Genomic DNA, 23,952 nt, shown 5'->3' with positions numbered 1-23,952 from the left:
TTCGGTGGCTTGTTGCATCAGCAATTGGAAACAGGTACACTAGGGTTAAGATATGTGGTTTTTACCCTATTACATGTGAATTTCAAGGTGATGAAAACCCATCGGTCATTGTCCTGAAAATAATGATCTGTTTGAGCAAGAGTTCGTATCTGAAAGCCTTTAGTGACACTGGACATTAAGCATTTACTACATTTGACTTTCCTCTTGTGTAGCAGATATGCACCATCTTTCAGGTGAGGTTTCCTACGAAGCTGCTTCATCTCTCTCTGCTGCTTCCTCTTCAATCAGAGAATGTGCTCTGCTTACCAGAAATTACTGAAAGGTGAGGCGGCCTGTGGTTTGGGGAACACACCTTCCCCAGCTCTCCTAACGGAGCCACAAGCGGCATTTTGTGTGAGATTGGGGGGCGGAGGGCAGCCGCGAGGTAGCAGCCCTAATGTGTTTGTACCTGGAAGGTCAGGGCAAGGGCCCAGGTGTGGCTGCGGCTCACTGTCCTCACTGGTGGGAGGCCGGAGAGCAGCTTTCAGCTTCTCCAACTCCTGGGTGAGGCCTGCGCTGGGTGAGGAATGGTGCCAGTTGTTCAGGAGGAATGGCGCCACTTCTGCAGGACACCCGTGGCCCATCCACCCTGGAGTTCTGGCTGGAGCTCAGGGCGTCCAGCTTGCCACCCACCCTCAGTTGACCTCCAACTTCCCCTGCCTACCACGCCCTGCACCCATGGGTGGCACCCTGGGACCCTAGAGGACCCAGGTCTACCACGGGCGGGCTTTCAAGTTCTGGACGCAGGGTGGGCGGCCTGAAAAGCGTCCTTTCCCGCGTGCTTAGCGGCTGTGCTCAGACACCATGTCCTCAAGCCCAGCTCGCTCCCGCCACCTCGCGGTCGGCTCTTCGCGCACCATGACTCTGGCTTTGATGCAGCGTCCCTGGGTCAGGAAGCCCAACAACCTCTCTCTCTCCGGCTCTCGGTGTCACGGACCGGGACCGCCTGGCAGAGGAGGTCGCGGGCAGCGGGCCATCGCTGGGGACCCCAATGAGAGCTGCCGCCGGCCCCTGCCCCGCGCACGCGCATGCGCACCCACCCTCCTGGAGGCTGGGCGCCTGCGGGGCCCCGCCCCTCCTCCAGCGGCCCGTGTCTCCATGGCGACCGCGTGCGCCTGGCGGCCCCCATTGTTAGGCTGCACCTCCCTGCGCTCTCGGCGCCCCAGCCTGCTAGTGGGGGCACCCCCACAGGTGAGGCGGGAGGGGCGCTCCGCAGGTGAGGCAGGGAGGGGGGCACCGCAAGGGAGGAGGAAGGGGGTGCGGCAGGTGAGGTGGGGAAGAAGGGGTGTGTGTGAGTGAGGGGAGCTCTGAGCTCCTGGGGCCCCAGGATGGGCGGGCAGCTGATGGAAGGCGGTGCCCAGTACAGACTGCGCCCCCAAGCGTGGACTCTCAGGCTCCGATGGGGAAACCGAGAAAGGGCGCGCTGGGCACCTGGAGCAGCCTCAGGGTCCCCCGGAGCCCGCCCTCAGTTTTAGGTCCTGGTGTTTCGCTCTGGTTTGCAGACATTTGTCCTGTTGGGAGGGTTATAGGAGGTTGAAGGCCTCCCCTCATAGCCTAGCAGAACAGGACTAACCAGAGAAAGGCCCGGTCATGGGGGTGGGGGTGGGGGATAAGGTTGGGGGATGGGGAGGTAGCACCTGTGGGCAGTTCCTTCACCCCCATTTTATGGAAGGAATACGTTGGTTTACAGACTTTGGAACGTTTTGACTGTTTTCCTCCCTGAAATAGCCATTTCTATCCTGCGTTTTGGAGTTGAAAGTTGTATCCATGGTTCAGAGTGAGGAGCAGAACGTTTTCATCTGAACCTTCTTGCATCTCAGGGATTCTTTTAAAATTTAAAAGTCAAGTTGATGATATCGTTTATTAAAAGCGAGTGTTTTGTAAGTGTTAGGTCGGAGAGAGCCCAGGATCAGATACATGTGATGAGACAATGGACTTCCCCTGGGATTTCTCACAGATCAACGTGCCAGACACAGATACCGGCTTCTTCTCCCTGAATTCACATACCCCCACACAGATAAGAACTTCGTCCTGAATATTCCGCCCACTCCCCTGCAGCTGAGACTTTCTCAGTTGAGTGTCATGATGATCCCTACGGTGCAGACTTCCTCAGCTCATGTGGCACTTGGCTGCAGACCCACAGGTGTGGTAGCTTCAGAGAAGCCCTATAGACCTCTCCATGCATTCCTGCTTCTCGGTGCCATTCCTGCAGCTGTATGTGTCTGGCTTTGTAAATTTCCCTGCAAGCTCTGATTTATCCTTGCACTGGCAAGGACAGCCTGATTAATGATTTTTCTCTGATTCTCTAGCTCCCTTCATTGGACCTTCACTTCCTCAGGTCCTCTTCCAATAGTGTGAAGTCTAATTCCTGTAATACCCATATCACCCCCAGCAGCTCTGTTTCCTTGACACATGGAGTAATAGCTGCAGAGGTGATGTGAGGGCAAGGGAATGTTGTTTGTTTTTAAGATGATAGTTTGCTGCTTGTTTGCTTGAGAGAAGAGAAAGGACAACTGCAAGAGTATTGTAGCTTGGACCCAGGGCACAAAGGAAAAGATTGGATTGAGATGGGGGCACAGAATAGGTGAACTCAAGCACTGTACTAAGAGGAAAGACAGAGTAGGTGGGCATCTATGTAGTAGATTGGTAGTTACAATGGGAGTATGTGAAAGTCTCTTGATTGCTTTTATTGTCTCGGTGAAATAAGAAATGCCAGCAGTAGATGAGTCTACTGGGAGAAGAAGCCGGTATCTGTGTCTGGCACGTTGATCTGTGAGAAATCCCAGGGGAAGTCCATTGTCTCATCACATGTATCTGATCCTGGGCTCTCTCCGACCTAACAGTAAGCAGGTGAAATCACTGCAGGCCTGCCAGGCAGCTAGCCCGTCCACCTGGGAATGTGGCCGCGTTCCTCATTGTGGTTGTGTCCCCTCTCCCTCCAGGTGACCCAGGAGGATGAGTGGTGGCCTGGAGGATTGCTTCCTCCCAGCTGACAGATGGAGGGAACCGGCCCTGGGACTGCTGACCTGGAGAGCGACGCTGCTCAGGCTGGGCACCCGCCTGCCGCCCCCTCCAAAGACATTCCTAAGCGTGTCCAGGGGGCCATATTTTCTTCCTCACCAATTCTAGACTTGAGTCAAAGGGGTCTTCAACATTTAGGAGACATCCTTAAAATTCCCACCCTTAAAGTAAGTGGGGCGTGTCTCGGGGTATTGTGCACGGACCGAGTAGACATAAACAGCTCACCCCAGGCTTTCACTTGTCGGCTTCTCTGCAGGAGAGAAATTCTAGAATGAGTCAGAGGAGGGTTAACTCGGGGCTTCGTGTGCTGTTCAAGACAAATGAGAAATTCAGGCCTGGGGACCAGCCAATGGGAATACCTCGTAGGGTCCAATTCTGATGTTCTCTCTCCTCAAGAAAGTCTTGGGCACCAAAAAGCTTATGGTAGACACTGCTACTGAAAGCACCTTCGGTCCCTAATTTAATATATTTGTATTATTGATTGCAGAGAGGAAGGGAGAGGGAGAAAGAGATAGAAACATCAACGATGAGAGAGAATTATTGATCGGCTGCCTCCTGCACGCCCCACACTGGGGACTGAGCCCGTAACCCAGGCACATGCACTGACCTGGAATCGAACTGGGACCTACTGGTTCATAGTTCGATGCTCAACCGTTGAGCTATGCCAGCTGGGTCCCAGTCTCTTATTTAAAACACAGAAGCCCTAAAAACCCAGCCAACATTGAAACAGGGAAAAACTTTCTCACCCACACTTTGCTGACGTTACATGCCGCTTTTACCTATGCCTGGTGCCTTCGCCAGGTGAGTCCCTGCCTGCTTGTGATCTGGTAAGCTTTTGTGACTTCCAGAATAAGGTTCCATCAGAGCCCAGCAACATAGTCACGATGGCCAATGCTGACCTGGCACTGCTGTGTGTCAAGCATTGCCCACCTAGTGTGTCCTGGGAGGTGGATCACGTGACCTGTTTTACAGGTGGGGACTCTGGAGCACAGAGAGGTTGGGGAACTTGTTCAGAGTCACACAGCTAATAGGTCCCGGGCTCTGCACTTTGTCCCTGCCTCCCGTGCTATTGCCTCCTTTATGATGGTGACTTGATTTCACTGGGAATCCTGCAGTGATGGCTCTGGGGTTGTTCTTGTGTGGCTGCTGATCACGGTTAGCCCACAGCAGGCTGCTCAGTGTGTGTGTCCTTCAGTTATTTCCTTTGGACGCGTCCCTGGAACCAGACGGGGCCGTTCCTTCACTGGGCAGAGTTGCTGTGGGCCCAGGAGGGAGAAGAGGGATATAAACACTGGGGGTGAGTGGTGTCAAAGGGGGTTTTAGAAGTGGCATGTGCTCATGGGGGTGTCCTCGGGGCAGGACGTGCTCTCGGCTCCTACAGTGGCACATGGGTCCTGACGATTCTCGTGTTGAGTCTCGTGTCTACTGTTTAAACTTAAGATAGAAGAGTACGATTTCTCGTCTAACTCGATACGTGTGATTGCGGTGGCTCGTAGCTCTTCGGAAATGCTTCTAGGCTGCATGGTGTTTTAAAACTCAGTTGGTTGACCAAACGTCGTCTTTTCTTTCCTGGGAAGCAATTGCATCTTCAGAGAAATGAGCTCTGCACAATCCCACGAGACTTCTTTCAGCTGCTGCCCAACCTCACCTGGCTGGACCTGCGGCACAACAGGATTCAGGTGCTTCCGTCCGGGATTGGCTCTCACAGGCAAGTCGCGCTCCTGTTCCTGACTCAAAGTCCCCATCCCTTTCACACGTCTGAGAGCCTGCTCTGTTGCTGCTCAGCTCCTCCTGGTTGAGTTTTGACTTCAGAATGGAAGCATTTAATGGTATTTTTGAGGCTGGCCGGGCGGTGCGATGGCTGAGTGTACACATTCATGGGGCTATTGTTGTAACTCAGGACACTTCGCAGCTGAGGGTGCCAGTGCCTTTGTTGGACCAGCCGTGTGGGGTGTGTAATGTCTGGGTCCATCTCTGACTCGTTGTGTGAAACTGCCTGAAGGGTCGGAAATACAAGCACGGGTATCCGGAACGAGAAATTCTGCTCATTTTGGAAGAGTGAATGTGTGCTCTCCTGCTCTGACTCCAGAGATTCCCAGCACCCCCACTTCAAAGACCTGGGCCCTCCCCAGCCGCTGACCAGCAGCTGGCATCCTCAGCATGGCCCCCGGGAGCCATGCTCACGAGGAGGTCCCCTCCCCCCCCGGCCCCTTTGCCTCTTGTACCCAGGCCTTCCCCCAGTGCTTCTTACCCTTTGAAACCTTCTGAGAAACACTTCAGGCCCTCCTGTGTCAGCGCATCTGGGCAAAGGAGGCACATGCAAAGGCCCTGGGGCGGGCATGTGCTTGGAGACGTGAGGGACACGGAGGCCAGCATGGTCGGCCAAACTCATAGGTCATAGCTGCTGTTTTGGATTTCATTTTGAAAGAGGGTTGTAGGGAGCGCCAATAGGGTCCAGCATGGCCAGGGGTGAACCTGAGGAGGGGTAGTGAAGGATTAAAGAAGACAGATAAGAAAATACAGTTGGGGCCAGGTAGGATCACTGTGTCTGGATGAGGAAACAGTGACACAGCCTGTAAGCTGAAGCTTTATTTTGTAGTCAGATCACACAAAGCAAAAAAAGGGGAGTGGTCAACATGTTTACAATGTTCTTGCAAGTTTCCTTACTCAAGCCTTGTTTTGGCAGCACTTACTGCACCCCCCTCAGCCCATTAGCTACCTAGGAAAAAGGGAAGACTGTAAGGTCAAGCTTAATTGTGCTAGGAGGGCTCTGCCCTCCAAGCTGGGACTTGAATGTGGCTTTGCCACAGGTCAGTCCAAGGCTTGACCCTATAGCTGCTCCCCACAGAGGGTTTGACTTGGATGGGGGTGGAATTTGACTTGGCTTTCAGATCACTGTACAGAGGGGTGAGAGTGGCAGCAGTGAGGCCACGTAGGAATCCACTGCAGCAGTGCATGCACGAGGCGGTGCCCGGGCAAGGCTGGACATGGCAGAGCTGCGCTGGGCTCGGGAGCTGGTGGGGCTCCGGTTGCATGTGGGCATGGGAGGAAGAGAGGTGTGCAAGGGCACCCCCAGCTCTGACACGAGTAACTGTGCACAGAAGCCAGGTGGTCACTGAAACCGCAGGGCACAGGCCTGCAGCAGGCCCTTCACTCGCCCGGCTGTTGCTCACCATTTTTAAAAGCAATTTTTAAGATGTGAGTATCGCCCTAGCCCAGTCTTTGGCAAACTGCGGCTCGGCAAACTGCGGCTCGCGAGCCACATGCGGCTCTTTGGCCCCTTGAGTGTGGCTCTTCCACAAAATACTGACTTCTGCGCATGGGCCACAAAGTTTCAATCGCACTGCACATGCACACCCGCACGTGGTATTTTGTAGTATTTTGTGGAAGAGCCACACTCAAGGGGCCAAAGAGCCGCATGTGGCTCGCGAGCTGCAGTTTGCCGACCACGGCCCTAGCCAGTTTGGCTTAGTGGATAGAGCATCAGTCTGCGGACCAAAGGGTCCCAGGTTCGATTCCAGTCAAGGACAAGTACCTGGGTTGCAGGCTCCTCCCTGGCCTGGGTCCCAGAGGCAACCAATTGATGTGTTTCTCTCACATCGATATTTCTCTGTCTTTCCCTTTCTCTTCCACTCTCTCTAAAAAAATCACCTCGGGTAAGGATTAAAAAAAAAGTGAGTATTCTGTCACCTGTAAGAGTAAGAGAAAATGTCTCCGATCCTTGGTGCCTTCGCAGGCTCCTCGAGGCAGCAGCGGATATCATGGTGAGCTGGCATCTCCATCAGGATCGGGCCAGAGCCAGGAGCCCTCTTCCTGGAGCCCCTGGGGTGGGCGGGGTCTGCGGAGCAGATCACTTGTGGGGAGTCGTGTCCCTGGTTGCATAGAGCCGGCCAGGCAGGCACATTGCTGAGCCCGGTCTGCAGCTGGCTGTGTGCCTGGCTGTGTGGCTGGCTGTGTGACGGGCTGAGGCTGTCCGGGCTGCTTCCTCCTTCCCCTGACAGCTGACCCGAGTGGCCTCCCCAGGCCGCTGTTCGTCACACGGTCCTCTTCTGTGTTTAGGATAATCTAGTGCTTTTTGTCCATAAATTGTGTGGAGAGTAATTGCTACTCAAAAGGTAAAAATGAAGTGCTTCCCCTATACACTCTTCTTTTTCTCAAATAAGCACACAGTTCTCCAATGTTGGAATCTTTGCTGTTTCCAGTCAAAGCCCGCTGCTCACTGTTGTTTAAGACAGAATAGTGCATGTGATGTGCAGCCCACTACATCATTCAAATCAGAGCGGCCTGCGGAAGACCTGAAACACCCTCATTATAAATTTTAAGTGACTGTGCGCTTATTAAAAGCCTTAAGCTTCCCACAAAGCCGGATGAAAACCATCCAGAACGAAGGTGCCCCTTCAGGGCCGGCGGTGTGAGCTCGCGGCCAGAGCGGACGCTTGAGGAGCGGCCTCAGCCCGGGTGCCCCTATGAGTAGCTTGGTTCCCACAGACGCCTATGTCCAGGGGGACGTCTGTGAAATGAAATGATGGATCAGCACTGGGTGTCATTTAAAGTGTGCACCGAATATTTTTTAAAAAAATATATTTTATTGATTTTTTACAGAGAGGAAGGGAGAGAGATAGTTAGAAACATCGATGAGAGAGAAACATTGATCAGCCGCCTCCTGCACATCTCCCACTGGGGATGTGCCCGCAACCCAGGTACATGCCCTTGACCGGAATCGAACCTGGGACCTTTCAGTCCACAGGCCGACGCTCTATCCACTGAGCCAAACCGGTTTCGGCTGCACCGAATATTTTAATGTGTTATTATGTAGGGTGGAAACAGGCCTGATACCCTCTCAGGTCAGTAGGTGGCTGCCATGTTGTATGTCCCCAAACCAGCCAACAACAAGAATGTCCCTGGTGTGGGGCCCTTTGCCACCGCGGTTCTGTCGAGGCATCTCCGGAAGCCCCAGGCGCTGTCCCCAGTGGCTGCTGCGTGTCAGCAGATGTAAAGGGGCTAATACCCAAAGCAGCCCAAGTACCAACGCCCCCAGGAAGGTAAATAGGAAATTGTCAGCCCCTGGGCTGAAGCCACTGACGAGCCAGAGTATTTGTGGCCCTTTCACACCAGATTTCAGCTGGGGACCCCTGAGAAGGGAAGGAGGAAGGGAAACTGCCGTTAATATACGACACAGTCTTCATTCAGGTGGAACCAGAGGGGCCGAGGCAGCGTGAACTGGTGACGCCCCAGCAGGCATGCAGCCAGTCATTTCTGTTGGGGCCCTCCAGCCATCCTGTCTGCCTGCGGTCTCTTTTGTGCTGAATTTTCCAAGTCATGCTAACAGGTGTCAAATACAGGGAGAAACTGCCCCCAAACCAGGTGTCCTTGCTTGGGGACCTCTCCGGCCACGAGTATGTGAATCACCACCCGTAAGCAGGGCAGACACGCCGTGCAGCATGCCTCCCGGCGCTCTTGACCGTGGAGAACATTTGCACAGAGCACCTGAAAACGCTGGGGTGCATCACCACACACCCCAGGCACCCCCGTGTGGTGCATGTGTCAATGGGCACCTGCAACCCGGGCACTGGTTCTCAGCCAGGAGAACTTGCCTCCCTCTGCACACAATTGGCAATGTCTGCAGGTTTTGTGGTTGTCAGGGGTGAGGGTGGTTTACTGGCATCTTTCGGGGACAGGCCTAGATGCTGCTATAAACACCCTCAGGCACAGGACCGTCCCCCAGCCAAGCATTGCCTGGCCCCGAGGTCAGCAGTGCCGGGGCGAGAGGTCGGCCTGATGCTGGGACAGTTGACCACGCCTGTCGTCACTCTGTGGGTCTGTGGCGTTGCCGCCTTAAAGAGAAGACAAATGAAGAACCGCGGTGTCACTTAGGGACAGTTACTCGACTTTCTGCTTTTAAATGATATCTGTTCTGTTTTGTTTTAAAGGTATTTGAAAACTTTGCTTTTAGAAAGAAATCCTATCAAAATGTTACCTGTGCAGCTGGGTAAGTACTCAAACAACCAAATAAAAGGTGGTTTGAAAATGCAGTCTACTGAGGTTGCTGCAACCTGCAGTGGCGCCAGGCATGGCCCCGAGGGGAGGCCCGCGTGTGGCTCACGCCCCTCCCCCTCTGTCCTCGGGCTCCCAAGAGCTGCCAGCGCCTGCGCGATTTCTACACCTAAAGAGTGACACGTAGCCTAGAGTGAGGAGCGATGAAACCTTTCCTTTCAGATCCACCAACGTCTGCTTCTTTATATTTTGATACGATGTTATTGGTTGAATAGAAATTTAGGATTTTTATGTTTTCTCGTTGCTTTTGGCGCTCTGGTTTGTGTGCAGCGCTAGCCCTGTGGTTTCACATGCGTGTCCCCGTGCTCATTGGCATTCAGAGTGTGTGAGTGCATTCACTTCAGCCTCCTCCTGGCCACCCTCAGTGCGCGCATGCACCTTCCCAGTTTTGACTTCAGCCTCTGTGTCGTCAACCACAGGCAGGTGTGGTTGGGTGTCGCTCGTCTGTCCAGTCTGATGGTCTCTGCCTTTTACCTGGAGCGTTGCTTCTTTCTCATTCTCATTTCCTCTCTTCCTGGGACTCCAGTTACACAAGTTTAGATTCTGATTCTGTCCCACGGGCCTTGAATGCTCCCTTTCCCCCTAATTCTTTTATCTCTCTCTGTGTTCCATTTTCTGTTGTGTTCCACTAGAGGCCCAGTGCATGAATTAGTGCACAGGTGGGGTCTGGCTGGCCTGCCCCGATCGGGGCCAATAGGGCCAGGCCGGCCAGGGGAAGGGAACACGGGTGGTTGGCCGGCCCCGCCCCCTGGTCCAACTCCAGATCGAGGGGACAATTTGCATATTAGCTTTTTATTATATAGGATTGACCTGCCTTGAGTTCTAGGTCTTCTGGTGAGTCTAGTCTGATGTTAAACTCATCCATTCAGTTCAATGGTTTGCAACTAGACTTGAGATTGTGTGTGTGTGCGCGCGCATGCGCGTGTGTGTGTGTTGGGGGGTGGATTTTAAATTACTAATTCATTTTCTTAATTGTTATAGATTGATTCAAATGATCTATTTCTACCTGCATCAGTTTGGGAATATCTTCATCTGCCTTTTTGAAGGAGAGTTTGCCAGACCCAGAGCTCTTGATTGACAGCACTGTGGACACCTGCTCCCCTGTGCTCAGGCCACCACTGCTTTCGCCAGGAAGTCCGCTCTTGATCTTATAGTTGCTGTTCCCTTGTAGGTGCTGAGTTGTCTTTCCCTGGCTGTTTTCAATAATATTTCTCTGTCTTTCAGGAGTTTGTGATGTTTCTTAGTGTGAATCCTTGTGGTTTATATGACTTGGGATTTGTTAAGCTTCTTAGATATATACATTAATGTTTATCATCAAATTAGAGCTGTGTTGGCCATGGTTTGTTCAGATTTTTTTTCTAACCCTCTCTTTTACTCCTCCTATGACTGTTGTCACATGTATATTAACATTCTTGATGTTCTGTGCGTCTCTGAGTTCTGTTGTTGTTTGAATCTTTTTTCTCTTGGACCTCAGCTTGCATACATATTATCTATCCATCTTCCAGTTGACTTGTTTCTTTTGTTGTCTTGTATATGCTTTTGCCATTTTGTCATCTTGAGGCCAGTGAATTTTTTATTTCAGTCTTTGTAATTTTTAAGTCTAAAACTGCTGTTTGGTTATTTAATAATTCTATTTTTATTGACATTCTATATTTGTTGAGACATTTTACTATATTTTCCTTTAATTACTTAAGTCGTTTTGTTTTTTTTTTCATTTCTTTAAACATGTTTATAACAACTGCTTTGATGTTTTTGTATGCTACATCCAGCATCTGAGCCTGCTCAAAGACAGTCTCTCCTGGCTGCTTGTTTCCTGAGTATGTGTCATATTTTACTTTTCTTTGCATGCCTTATAGTTTTTGGTATTGTTGAAGATAGGCATTTTGGATAATATAGCAGCTTTTGGTGATTTTTACTAGAGGGCTGCTGTTGTTGCTTTACTAGAGGGCTGTTCGTTTATTTTATTTCATTTTGTAATTAGACTGGTCTTAATCTGTGGAATCTGTCCACCCTGCAGGGTTTTTTTTTTAAAGCAAATCTCAGACGTCTGTCATATAATTTTACCCAGAATTCTCAACAGGACCTCTTTTTCCTCATGTGCAAAAGTAACTGTCATCTCCTGTCTCCATTGCACAGGAGTGTGTGTAACATGCTGATGGTTCTTCCTCTCCGTCAGGGAACGTGACGACGCTGAGAGCACTGAACCTGAGGCACTGCCCTCTGGAGTTCCCGCCTCAGGTCATTGTGCAGAAGGGCCCGGCCGCCATCCTGAGATTCCTGCAAGGCTCTGCAGCCAAGCTCTCCTCTCGCCGAGACCCAGCAGCTTCTCAAGGTTTGTAGGACAATTATTAGGACAAACTGCGTCAAAACCGAAGCGAGTGTTTTTTAAAATCTGGGCTCAGGGCACCTCCTCTCTATAATATCATGTCCCGAGGAACACGGGAGCCTCATATGTCCCCACTGGACGCTCCCAGCACCTGGTTCACACACGGTCCCCTCGCTGACAGCAGAGCCCTGTCTTTCTCTGGCTGTGCTCACAGGCTTGCATCCTCAGTGCCCACGATGGAGCCTGTCCGGGGTGGGTTTGGGTAAAAGTTCACTGGGATGAACATAATGAAACAGTCCTCACCCCCAATACCATCACGTAACTATTTCAGGAATTGCTTGGTCTATTAGACAACAATTGCCCATTCTATAGGCTTCCTTCCTCCCTCCCTTCCTCCCTCCCTCCCTCCCTCCCTCCCTCCCTCCCTCCCTTCCTTCCTTCCTTCCTTCCTTCCTTCCTTCCTTCCTTCCTTCCTTCCTTCCTTCTTTTCTTTTCCTCCCCTGAGAATTGTTGAGAGTGGAAGGGAAAGGGAGAGACAGAGAAAAACACTGATGTGAGAGAGACACATCGATTGGTTGCCTCCCACACACACCTTGACCAGGGCCCAGGGATTGAGCCTGCAACCAAGATACGTGTTCTTGACCAGAATTGAACCCAGGACCCTTCAGTCCACAGGCCGACGCTCTAACCACTGAGAAACTGGCTATAGCTAAACTATTTTTCTTTAAAAACACCAACCCCATGCATGTTTCGGTCGGGAGCATGTAGCATTGGGAGTGTGCTGCCCTGTGCACGCATGTGTCATGTCCTGTGTGGCACCAGCGCATCTCACTCAGCCGCCCACTGGGTCCCACAGAAGACCTATGGGGTCATGCGGGGCACACACTGTAATAACAATGCTTGACAGCAAAGCCTCTACCTGTTTCATATTCTGAGCTCTCCTTCTGGATGCTGTGTTTACAGAATGGCTTTTTCTTAGAGAAAAAAGTTGTAAAACACTGATCTTGAAAAATATTTTTTAGAATTTTATGCTTTCATAAGTAATAAATATTCTCATTACCCTTCAATCCCATTGCAGTTTTTGTGTTTTACATTGAAGTCTGTACCTGTTTAATACAATAGACCTGTAATCGACAAGAAAAAAAGGTAGAGCCCAGCCTATGTGGCTCAGCGATTGAGCATCAACCGAGGAACAAAGAAGTCACTGGTTTGATTCCCAGTCAGGGCACATGCTCAGGTTGTGGGCTCGATCCCCAGTGTGGGGCTTGCAGGAGGCATCTGATCGATGATGTTCCTGTCTCATTGATGTTTCTATCTGTCTATCCCTCTATCCCTTTCCTTTCTTCTCTCTCTCTCTCTCTCTCTCTCATCCTATATAATAAAGCGGTAATATGCTAATTGACTGTCACACCCTCACAAAGATGGCAGCACCCACAGCCACAAGATGGCAGTACCCAGGCACCTCAGCCCTGCCGGCAGTGAGTTTTCATGCGACCATTACCTTTCTAAAAAATCCTTACCCAGGGATATGATTATTTCTTTTAGATCATCTGTTCTCGGGGAGCAGGCCTAAGCCAGTAAGTGGGCATCCCCCAAGGGTCCCAGACTGTGAGAGGGCACAGGCTGTGCTGAGGGACTCCCTGAGTGCATGAATATAATATATACTAGATGTGCGTTGCATGAAGAGATTCGTGCAACAGGCCTTCCTTCCCCTGGCTGCTGGCACCGGTTTTCCTCCGGCACCCAGGACCCAGGCCTTTGGTCCGGCTGCAGAGGAGAAGCCAAGCCTCTTCAGTCTTCAGTCTTCAGTCTTTGCTCCGTGCCTGCATATGCAAATTAACCACCATCTTTGTTGGGTTAATTTGCATAGTCAATCTGATTGGCTGGTGGACGTAGTGGAGTGACACCAATTTGCATGTTTCCCTTTTATTAGTGTAGATAATGGCTAACTAGATTAGACTTGAGAGGCTGAAAATGAATTCACCTCTTACAGGAAGTAGCTTACAGTGGTCAGAGCTGTTTAAAATGTGTCTAAGGACACAGGGTGTGTGAGTCTACATGCCTGGGACAGATGTGTGCCAGGGCTTGATGGGCACACCCCAGCCTGTCCAAGTGTCTGTGCCCGTGGGAACGGAGGCCTCACGCAGCCAGGTACACGGGTCTGTGGGACACCGTGGCTCCAACGCCTAATGCAGGACCTGGCAGAGACAGAGGATGAATACATTTCAGGCCAATTTGATCCCAAATAATTTACCTAGAGCTAGAGATAAAAGTGTCTGAAAGTCAACAAAAGCATTGCCAGACAAAAGCAGCAGGCACATGGGCTAAACCAGGGGTGGGCAAACTTTTTGACTCGAGGGCCACAATGGGTTCTTAAACCGGACCGGAGGGCCGGAACAAAAGCCTGGATGGAGTGTTTGTGTGAACTAATATAAATTCAAAGTAAACATCATTACATAAAAGGGTACGCTCTTTTTTTTTTTTTTTTAGTTTTATTCATTTCAAACGGGCCAGATCCAGCCCGCGGGCCGTAGTTTGCCCACGGCTGGGCTAAACGTTGATTAGAAATTAAGGCACCCAAAGGATGTGCAGAGGGAGTACCTTCCCTTACATGGGTTTACAGGGACTGCCAGAGCCCGGGCAGAGGGAGCTGCCTGGGGTTGCTTGAGGCTCCGCCCAGGGTTGCAGCGCATTCGACTGAATCGGGATTTTATTTTATTAGCGATGCACCTAAGTCAGCTGCCATATCCCCTGCTGGCCTTACCCGAAGAAAATGCACCCGACGGAGGCACCACTAATTCTCAGGGACCAAAGGGGACCAGGCTAAAAGAAATAGAGGGCCCGTTCCCACCCGTTGAGAGACTGGACCTGAGTGAGCTCAGGAAATCCGCCGATTCCTGTGAGGACTGGCCGAGTGAGGAGGAGATCAGGCGCTTCTGGAAGCTGCGGCAGGAGATCGTGGAGAAGGAGCAGGTGGAGGTTCTGCAAAACCAGCTCCTCGCCATGGAGCTGCCTCCAAACCTCCGGGCCGTGCTGCGCACCCGGGAGGAAGCGCGCCCCAACCCCAGGCACGCCCTCAGGTACGACGCCTAGGCCAAGGTGTGTCGTCAGGTCTTTTCAAAGTTGAAAAACTGCTTTGCAACTATCTGTTAAAACATCGGGGATGTGTGTGTGTCTGCATTGCCTTCACTAGTTAGGCAGCAGTACCAACCTGGCTTTGGGTTAAAGTCACCCCAACATGGGCTCCAAGTAGGTGGTTACACAAGAGAAAAGCCCAAATCCTGTGTGTTTGAGTGTGTGTGTGTATGTGTGTGTTATATGTCTGGTGTGTGGGTGTGTGTGTGTGGTATGTCTGTGCATGGTATGTGCCCATGTGTATATTGTGTGTGTGTTGCATGTGCATGATGTGCATGATGGGTGTTGTGTATTCATGGTGTATGATGTGTGTTGCACGTGCATGATGTATGTAATGTGTGTTACATGTGCATGATATAGGTGATGTGTTGTATGTGCATGGGTATCTGTGGCATGTGTTGTGTATGCATGCTGTGTGCTGTGTGTTGCGCATGCATCGTGTGTGTGATGTGTGTTGTATGTGCATGGTGTGTGTGTGGGTCTGGGTACGGTGTGTGAGAAGGCTGGGGTTGGAATATTGAAAACATTGAAAATCTTCCATCTCCAGGAAAGGTGTTGCTGTTCATCGCACTATCCTTACACCCGTTCTGTAGGTCTGAACGTTTTCAGAATAAAGACCGTTGAGGTGTTACTAACCGATGGTAGCCGCAGAGGTGTAGGAAGCACATTAGTGTAGGCTCCGCGGCAGCCCAGCCTGGACTCACCTTGCGACTGTCTCAGTCCTGAGTCACCCACTCGCGGACAGGACGGTCCAAGCCTGCTATTTAGAAACCTCCTCCTCCCTCCTTGCATTCGCATCCAGGTGGCTCAGGGGAAGCCGGGTCAGAGCCCACAGCCCGAGGGTGACCTGGCGGCTTGGGGGTGGGCGTGGAGGGCAGCACCTTCCCCGCAGGCCCAGGCTGCAGCCGGCCCAGAAGCCCTGCTCTCAGGTTGTGTGTTTTCTACCGCGTCTTCCAGGTGTGTGTTCACCGCAAGGTTTTGTTAGGTACGTGGCTAAAACCTTGTGTCATTCCAGAAGGAAGATACCCGCCTTCAAGGGCGCCCTGCCTGGCCTGGCGTTAGCGCACCCGGCGGGGACAGGGGCGGCGACAGGAGCAGAGCAGCTGGAGGACAGGCGGGCCTCGGCCTTCAGGGAGCTGCGGGAGAAGCAGGCGCTGATGGAGCAGCGCCGGAGGTGAGGCTGGGCTGCGTGGGATCCCGGCGGGCCTGGGGGCGACTCCTGACAAACCGACTGTTTCTCCCCCTTTGGAAGCCGGGAGCTGCTTCCGAGTGCAGGCTGTCTCCAGGCAGGCTCTCCCTGCACACCCGTCCCCACCCGCCTCCTCACGCCGCCTGCCTTCTTTGTTACACCTTCCTCCAATTTCTTATTCTTCCTTAATCCGCCCTCCTCTCCTTTCATTTACTTGGCTGGCACGTCTTTTCTAAAGAACAATATTTAAAAGTAACATGCTTGTCCATTCACTCTCACCCTTGCCTCGCGGGTCTGCTGCTGCTGCGGCCACCCCTGTGCTCAGCGTGTCCTCTGTCCAGCTCTGCTGACCGCCCGCCTTCCCCGTGCTCTGGGCCCTGGGAGGCCGGCCAGCATGGGCCTCGTCCACAGCACCCAGGAGCCCCTCGCCTCCTGGTTGGGTTTGGTCAGTGGAGGGGTCCCAGCAAGGGGGTCGGAGAGAAGAGGGAGCTGGAGGGCAGTACCTTTATTCTACCTGCCCCTCCCTGTGAATGCCACCTGGGCCTGGCCAGGTCCCCCACAGAGGCCCACCCCATGCTTCTCACTCCTGGGTTCCACCCGGCAGTCACTCCTTCCCTCGTCCCGGAGCCTGGGCGGCTAGCCCCTCTCCCCCCCGCACTGCCCCAGGACCTGTCTGCCCCTCCCCCATGAACAGCCTGGTGTGAATAAACCCTCCTGAACCCATCCCGTGAGTGTGTCTTCTCTCGGGCCCTGATGGATGCGGACTGTTCACGGACCCAGTTCTGAGGGTGCACGATTGTCCTCCCACCACCAGGCCTACTGTCTAGTCGGCTGCTTTTCCTTCAGTGAAAGGTGGGGGATGGTGGACCCTCAGAACTGGTCAGGACACATGAGGTCCCGGCCCCTGGGCTGTTCCCTGGTGGCAGGGATGACAGAGAGGCTCAGACTCAGGGTGTGCTCTGGGCTGCTCCTGGGATCACGCTGGTCATCAGCCACAGCTGTGGACAGCCACCTCCTAGAGTCCCCCAAAGTGTCCCTCAGCGGGAGTCCAGGCTACAGGAGTGGGGCCGCCTGCCGCCCACCTCAGGGCTAGGTGAGGACCGAGCACGGGCAGCCTGGCGGGCAGTTCTGCAGAGCAAGGCCATCTGTGTCCCCGCGAGAGGAGCCTCCTAGAGCCAAGGTCACAGGCTGGTCCTGACCACCGAGGGCGCCTGCCCCCACACACTGTGCCGGCCCCCGGCACCTCCCTGCTCTGCATGTAGGCGGGCCCCACCCCCCCTGCCTGGCTTCCCCTGCTCCCTGATTCTAGTTCCTAAAACTCCAGTTCCAGCCTCGGGCACCTGCCCTTAGATTCCTCCAGGAAGCTCTTCTGCCCCTTGTTTGCACGTGAGTCCCTCCCCGCCCCCAGCCACCGACCCCTCTTGTTCTGCCCATGATGGCGGTGCTCAGGGCAGGGAAGTGGCACGGCGGCACCAGCACTCAGGGTGCCCGGAACCCTGCACACTCTGTGAAAGGAAGGTCTCAAGCACCAAGGGCAGGTGCCAGCTCTCTCCTTGGTTTCTCTGCCTGGGACCCCGAGGCTGCGTTCTGTGGCCTCCGTGGGGGCAGTGCAGGAGGCCTGTCCTGCGGCTTAGACTCCTGGTGGACCTGGTTGTCTTAGGATGTGAGGCTCCTAAGGACTTTACCCGGGGCTTCTCAAGGGGGGGGGGTCCCTTCCATCCAGTTCACCGAGAAGTGGTGGAGACGAGGATAGACCCCGTCTTCTGGGAGGGTATCCCCTGAGGTCACAAAGTCACAGCTCCACACAGGACTGCTGAGTGGAGGACCAAGGAGTGTGGCTCAGCTGGGGGCAGGGGAACCACCCAGGCAGGGGCGGGAGGCGGTCTAGTGGGGAGGCCTCTCCAGGGGTGCAGAGGGGGGCACCTGGCCCTTCTCAGGCTCTGACAGCAAAGCACGGCTGCCAGGAGGACCAGCACCATGCCTCAGGGGAGCCTGGGAAGGAGGAACCTGGTCCCAGCGCCACCTATATCCCGAGGCAGCACCAAGCACCATGCAGGACCTCCCAGGGGGCAGTGGGCGGAGCCTGGGCGCCATGAGGACAGAAGAGCCCATAACACAGGCAGGGCAAGAGGCCAGGGGGCCATCTGCTGAGACGGGAGAGCAGAGGCCAGATTTGAGGGGAGGGGCTGGGGAGGTGTGCTGACCACCGGAAGCTACAGGAGACCCAGGAAGTAGTTCACACGGGCAGATGGAGACCTGGGCCCGGCGTCCCATCTCCAAAGCCAGAAGCACAGCCAGCGGTCTCTGAGCTGTGGGCAGTGACTCCCCTCGGGTGTGACCGCAGGGAGGTCAGGGTGCAGCGGGCAACCCCTTGCCACGTGGAGCCCGTCCTGCCAAAGCCCAGTGAGAGCATGGCCACGTCACAGGGAGGGGCCTGGGAGAAACGCGTGCTCACTCTCTAACATGGAACTCACGTGTCTCAGAGGAAGCTGACTCATCGGCGGCCACTGCGAGTGCCTGAAGGCCTCGGTGCCAGGGCTGGCGGCCACAGCCCCGGCCTGGCCTTCTGATGCCTCGCCTGGCAGGGGCTTGAGGAGGGCCGGGCTCGCCCTTGGGACAGTTCAATGTGCCCAGCTCGGCCCGGGGTGCATGTCAGAAGCCGCCCCCCAAATCTGTGCCGCTCAGGCCAGTGTCCGCCCTCTGGACGGAGGGACCGGAAGTGGAGGGCTGTGTGTGGAGCTTTAACAATGACGGGAGGGTGCTGGTAAGTTGTGCGGCTGCCCCCCACCAGGACCGACTGATACGATGGTGCCTTTCCTCCAGAGACAGAAGGGCCCTGCTGGAGTGGCGGGAGCAAGCCCAGACGCTGAGGAAGAGGAAGAGGGAACTCGGCAAACTCCGGCCTCCACGACGGATGCTGGTAGGCGGTGCTGGCGGGAGGTGGGGCTGCGGTGAGACCTGAGAGCGGCCATCGGGCACTGCCGGCCGCTTGCATGGTCGAGTGCCCTGGGCTCCCGCTCCTCCTGTTCTGGCCTGGGATGCGGCGGGTGCTGCCAACGTCCCCCTTTCCCAGGTGAAGACTGAGGCCCGCAGGCCCAGCGCAGGGGGTGGGGCTGGGCTGGCGCCAGTGAACCTGTGGTGTGCGCTCTGCACCATCGGGGTCGAACGTGCCCACAGGTGTCTTGCTGGGTCTCCTTGTCTGGGGTCCTCTCAGCTTCAGGGAGGTCGGGCACCTTGGAAGCCAAGCAGCAGTGGTTGAGCGGGCTCAGGCCCTCCCTTTTCAAGGCTGGGGCCACCGGCTCCCATGGCTCATTTGGGGTCTGAGCCCAGATGGACAGGGCAGCTGCGGGCCTGGATGTGACGGCTTGCTTCTCTCCCGCGAGCCGTCAGGCACGTGTGCATTTGAACTTGGCACGATGTTCCTTCAGTTCTTTTGTTTAAGGCATGTCCCCTGTTGGCACCCCACTGGGCAGGGTGGCCTCTGCGCCCCTAGTCTGGGGGAAGGCGCCCTGTCCGCTGTCCACCTCACAGCGGGGTGGCCACTCTGACAGGCAAACTTTGAGGGACAGGAAAGCTGTAGAGACAGTGGGACTCCCCACGTGTCCCTTCCTCTCCAAGTACTCACACCCACACCACCACGGACCGGCTCAGTGGGGAGTGGACGACGGGACAGCGCTATTAGCTGAAAAAACACACTGAATCCAGCATGTTGTCCACTGAAGCCAGCGATGGCCCGGGGCCACATCCCAGGGGCGTTTGGGGACGCCCGCCTGCCTGGGACATAGCACGGGCAGGGGTGCAGCAGGGCGAGGGCAGGAGAGCTCCGACCAGTCACCGATAACACAGGCTTTCTGACTCTCTGTCAGTTATGTTTCTGTTCGAAACCTAGTGATTTAAAAACAGGGTCACATCTGCATGGTCACGTCCATTTCCGGTGGGTGTCACCCTGCTCTGTGCCTGGCCCTTCACCCCGCCCGGCCAGCAGCACAGCCAGCTGGCAGCCGAGGCCGGGTGGTGACCGCAGTGCAGGGACCGCTGTTGTCTGACGGCCGCTGATCGGCCTCCGTGGACGGTCGTCTGTGCCCATAGCAGTGTCTCCGTGGGCTTCTGAACACCTTGTTATGTTTTCCTAGGAGGCCCCCAAGCTCCCCTTTGCCACAGATCTGATCGACGACGAGAAAATGCCAGTGGCTTCACCGGGGAAAGGGGCACAGCTCAAAGAGAAGTCCCCACACGCCAGTAATGAGCCCAGGTTGGTTCTGGGGGGTGATGCTCCCTCCCACCCCCGGGTCAGAGGTCTTGGTTCCACCAGCATCTCATGGGCAGAGGTCCAGGCCTCTGGGGGCTCAGGTAGCACGGACAGCGGGAAGGATGGGTCCCTCCCTCAGGAGCTGCTGTAGCCGCTGGGCTTGTCACCTCCCGCCAGTGTCCGCACATCCCTGAGGGACCCCTCCGCACTTGGAGCAGCAGCTCCGCGGGCCCCAGCCTTGCTTTAGGTGCCCGGGTTCTCCCTTCACTGGCGTGCCTTCTCAGCTCCCACTCCGCCCTCCGGCGGCGGTCCATGCCTCCCACTAGAACAGCGGTTCTCAACCTTCTGGCCCTTTAAATACAGTTCCTCATGTTGTGAGCCAACCACAAAATTATTTTCGTTGCTACTTCATAACTGTCATGTTGCTACTGTTATGAATCGTCATGTAAATATCTGATCTGCAGGATGGTCCTAGGCGACCCCTGGGAAAGGGTCGTTCGACCGCCAAAGGGGTCGCGACCCACAGGCTGAGAACCGCTGCCCTAGAGTCTCAGGCCTCTTTCTGCCACTCTGCGCATCTTTGTTATAAATCAAAGGGTGTGAACCCAAAGCCCCGATGCTAACAGAGCAGATATGTTTAAAATCCTCACTTAATCCAATGTCCCTCTGACGGAGGATTTATGACAACGATGTATCTGACGTGAAAACAGACGCGCTCTTTGTCACACGGCACGATGTGCAGGGCCCTAAACGTGCAGCGTCTTAACCTGAAGTTTTTAAAATACGGTGTGTGTCCCAGCAGCCTGGAGCCGAGGGGAAGGGCTGGGAGAGTCGCCCAGGCCTGGCTGCGAGCTGGCGCCGGGAGGAAGGGGCGGGCGGCCTCTGGTGGCCTCAGCGTCCCCTTCAGCGCCTCACCCTCACGGTGGGGTGCGAGCCGCAGGCTCTGCTTTGGTCTGGAGGGGAAGGAAGGCTCCTTCTCCCAGGTTAAGGCCGGCCCGGGTCCCCGCAGGCCCTTCCAGGAGCAGGACCTGGAGGGGAGGCTGCGGCAGCATGTCCGGCAGATGCAGGAGCGGAGGAGGACGTTTCAGGGGCTGGCGCCGTTCAAGGAGATGAGGGGGGCCACCGAGGACCTGGAGGTGGTACGTATTTCTCGGCTTTATTTCAAAACAAGGGGTTTTATTAAAAACGGAAGGGAGCTTGCTGTGCCTTCTCAGAGCACGTGTTCGCTGAAATGTGGGTGTGTGGGGGGCATTTCACGGGCCTTACAGGGGGCGAGGGTCCCAGGATGACTCGGTCGAAGGATGAGAAAACATTTTGGCCACGTGCGAGCCCTCGGGTGCGATGTGCCGCCTGACGGGCCCTGGCTGCAGCTTCTCCTCGACCCGCGGAAACGGGGCAGGGACCTGTCTGTGGGGTCTTCCCCTGAGGGTTTGTGCCAGCAGAGCTGGGTGGGGCCGTGAGGGCTTCCGCTGAGGAGGATACCTGGGCCGCAGCCAGGCCACAGGCCAACGCGCCCAGTGTCTGTGTAGGGTCACAGTGGCAGGTATGCAGAAAGCAAAACAAATGTTTTTAATTCCACAAAGAACACAATCGTTTTAGGAAAGAAAATGTTAACCAGGGGATCAGCAGCGAATAACGTCCGCTGGTCATGAGGCTGTAAACCCCGAGCTGATGGGTCTGCAGGTGGAGGTCCAGGCTATGCCCAGGGAGATGGAACTGAGGCAGGGGGAGGGCAAGGGGGGCGAGGACATGCCCTCCTTGGGGACAGGGAGGTCCTGGCACTGCAGACAGAGCGGCCAGCTTTTCTGGGCAGAGGTACCCAAGGGCCCCCTGCCTCCTTCTCCATGTCACCTCCTTCTGGCCCAACAGATGGGCTGGGGACAGGGCATTTGGAGCAGAGCCCACCCCTCGTTCAGGCTCAGGGATTCCCTCCACCTCAGCACGCTGGGTCCTGTTCCTGTGTCCGAGTCTCGGCCCCCCCTCCCGGGGCGGGTGTGAGTCTCAGGTGGGATCGCAGTCGGGACAGGGCCCTCTGTGGTGACGTGAGCAGGAGAGCGGATCCCCCCTTGGCCCTTCCTTGATTGGCAGTTATGCAGACCGCTGCGTGTGGACACCAGGGCCTCTGGGGACCTGGCTCCAGGGCCCAAGGGACAGCACCTGCCCCCTGCACGGGACAGTGTGTCTGAACAGAGACAGGCTGACCCCGTCCTGTCCACCTGGCTGACTTTGTCCCCCCCACCCTCCCCTAAAGGCCAGAAAGCTGCTGGACGGAGTCATGAAACTGAGCAAGAGCCATGGGGGCCCGGCGCTCCCTGGGAGCCATCCGCTGTGCCTGCCGGCATTACAGCCTCAGAATACGTTTTCCAACACGAAATACTAGGCATCTGAAAATGACTACAAATACTAATGACAGCGTCTTATGTGCGATGACGGGAACGCCTCCAGCCGGGAGTGGGCTCGGCGGGGGCTGTCTTCCTCCGTGCCCTCGCACGCTGGGGCCTCAGGCTCAGCATCTCCCTCGGCTTGCTGTGCAGGCAGCCTATTGTTTTTGATCTGCGTTGCTTTTTCTGAGGCCATGAAAGGTTTCAGCTGCATTAAAAGGAAGAGAATACTGTAAACCAGCCACACCGCTTTCATTTCTAGCAACAAGGGTAGTTATTTCCATGGGCAGGGGGGGCGGGGGCTGGCTCACCCCATCCTGCCAGGTAGAAGCCACTGCCATGAGGCCCTCCTCCCACCAGCAGGGGTCTCCTTTGACCTTCAACCTTCCCAGTGGCGGACCCAGCAGGGCACACCCCTGCCCCCCCCCCCCCCCCCCCCGAAGGCTGCCTCGGCCTCCCCTCCGATCAGCCGATCAGCCACTCCCGCAGGCTAATCGATTCTGTCTGCCCCAGGGTTTTGTTCTGAGCTCGCTGCATTCGGGAAGGAGGCCTGGGCCCCAGCTCAGCGGGAGGCCATCGTCAGCCTCGTGCCCTCTGGGGCTCCCCACCTGTCCCGCCCCGGAGTCCAACTCCAGTCATGTCACCTTTTAAAAAAATCACTTTGCTCTAAGAATCCTAGAAACAGGGTACAGATAACAGTCAAACACTGTTAGATGATTAAAAAGGAAAAGCTGGAGAAAAATTCAGTGGTGGCATTCCGTGGTGGCAAACATGCTTGATTTTACCCCAGCTTCAAATTTGTTTAATTTTGCTGGTTGGTTCAAGTTGCAGTGATTCCATTTTTGTCCGTGTTGGCCTCAAGTTTTGCGTATTTCTCATTCTATTAGCAGTGATAGCCCCTTTACCTTCTCTCCTAATCAGACAGGTATAAATGTCAACTCCTCCAGCTTCCCCAACCCCTCCTTTCCCGTCCTGTACACCGACAAGGACTTCCAGTGTTTTCGCCACCTCCCTCGGTTATCCAATGCTACGTGACAGGCCACTTAGGGGGCCCGAGCACCCCACCCCCACCCCCCACACACACATGCCCCTCCAGGTGGTCCCTCTGCAGGGAGCTTGGGGCTCTGAAAGTGCAGAACGGAAGTTTCCAGGCCTTCCTCAGGCTTAGGCCGTAAAGGAGTGCAGCACCATTCCCTCAGCCTCAGCTCCGTGACCCACGTTCCCCTGCAGGTGGCGCCGGGGGCACACCGCTGCTGCCAAGGCCATGCAGGGCAGGGGCGGGCGTCCTGGCCCACATGCCCAGACTCTGCGGTTCTCTGTCTTTGACTCTGAGAGAGAGCTCAGTTTCTGGCCAAGCAGTTTCAATCGACGTGGGGAGATTTCTCCTCTCGCCCACACTAGGACATCAAAGCTGACTGCAAACCAGGTCAGATGAGGACCTGGACAGGGGCCTGGGAGCCTTGGGAGGGGAGCGCCCCAAATATACTCTGCCCCCAGGGTTTCTCAATGGCCCCCCACAGCTTGGGGTGCTCTGCCCTTGGGTTCCTCGTCACGGAGA

At 55.1% G+C, this 23,952-nt stretch overlaps 1 protein-coding gene across 1 annotated transcript; it reads left to right on the top strand.

Annotated features, from left to right (window-relative positions):
- Window positions 1-1,135: 1,135 nt before the first annotated feature.
- LRRC27 (leucine rich repeat containing 27) lies at window positions 1,136-22,631 on the top strand. The gene is made up of 11 exons (XM_059661669.1): window positions 1,136-1,230; window positions 2,982-3,227; window positions 4,638-4,768; window positions 8,991-9,049; window positions 11,291-11,446; window positions 14,163-14,520; window positions 15,591-15,749; window positions 18,588-18,684; window positions 19,898-20,016; window positions 21,023-21,152; window positions 22,265-22,631. Exons 2-11 carry the CDS (start codon window positions 3,036-3,038, stop codon window positions 22,391-22,393), a joined length of 1,530 nt encoding a protein of 509 aa, XP_059517652.1. The 5' UTR covers window positions 1,136-1,230; window positions 2,982-3,035; the 3' UTR covers window positions 22,394-22,631.
- The last annotated feature ends 1,321 nt before the right edge of the window (window positions 22,632-23,952 follow it).

Source organism: Myotis daubentonii, chromosome 13, assembly GCF_963259705.1.
Source record: "Myotis daubentonii chromosome 13, mMyoDau2.1, whole genome shotgun sequence".
NCBI lineage: Eukaryota > Metazoa > Chordata > Mammalia > Chiroptera > Vespertilionidae > Myotis > Myotis daubentonii.
This window is presented reverse-complemented; position numbering and strand designations above follow the sequence as displayed.

Bases quoted from the DNA above. Each gene is read 5' to 3' on its own strand.
- LRRC27 (XM_059661669.1), top strand. From the start codon at position 3,036: ATGGAGGGAACCGGCCCTGGGACTGCTGACCTGGAGAGCGACGCTGCT. The intron at 11,447-14,162 runs GTTTGTAGGACA...TTATTTTATTAG, and splicing joins AGACCCAGCAGCTTCTCAAG to CGATGCACCTAAGTCAGCTG. The intron at 21,153-22,264 runs GTACGTATTTCT...CCTCCCCTAAAG, and splicing joins CCACCGAGGACCTGGAGGTG to GCCAGAAAGCTGCTGGACGG.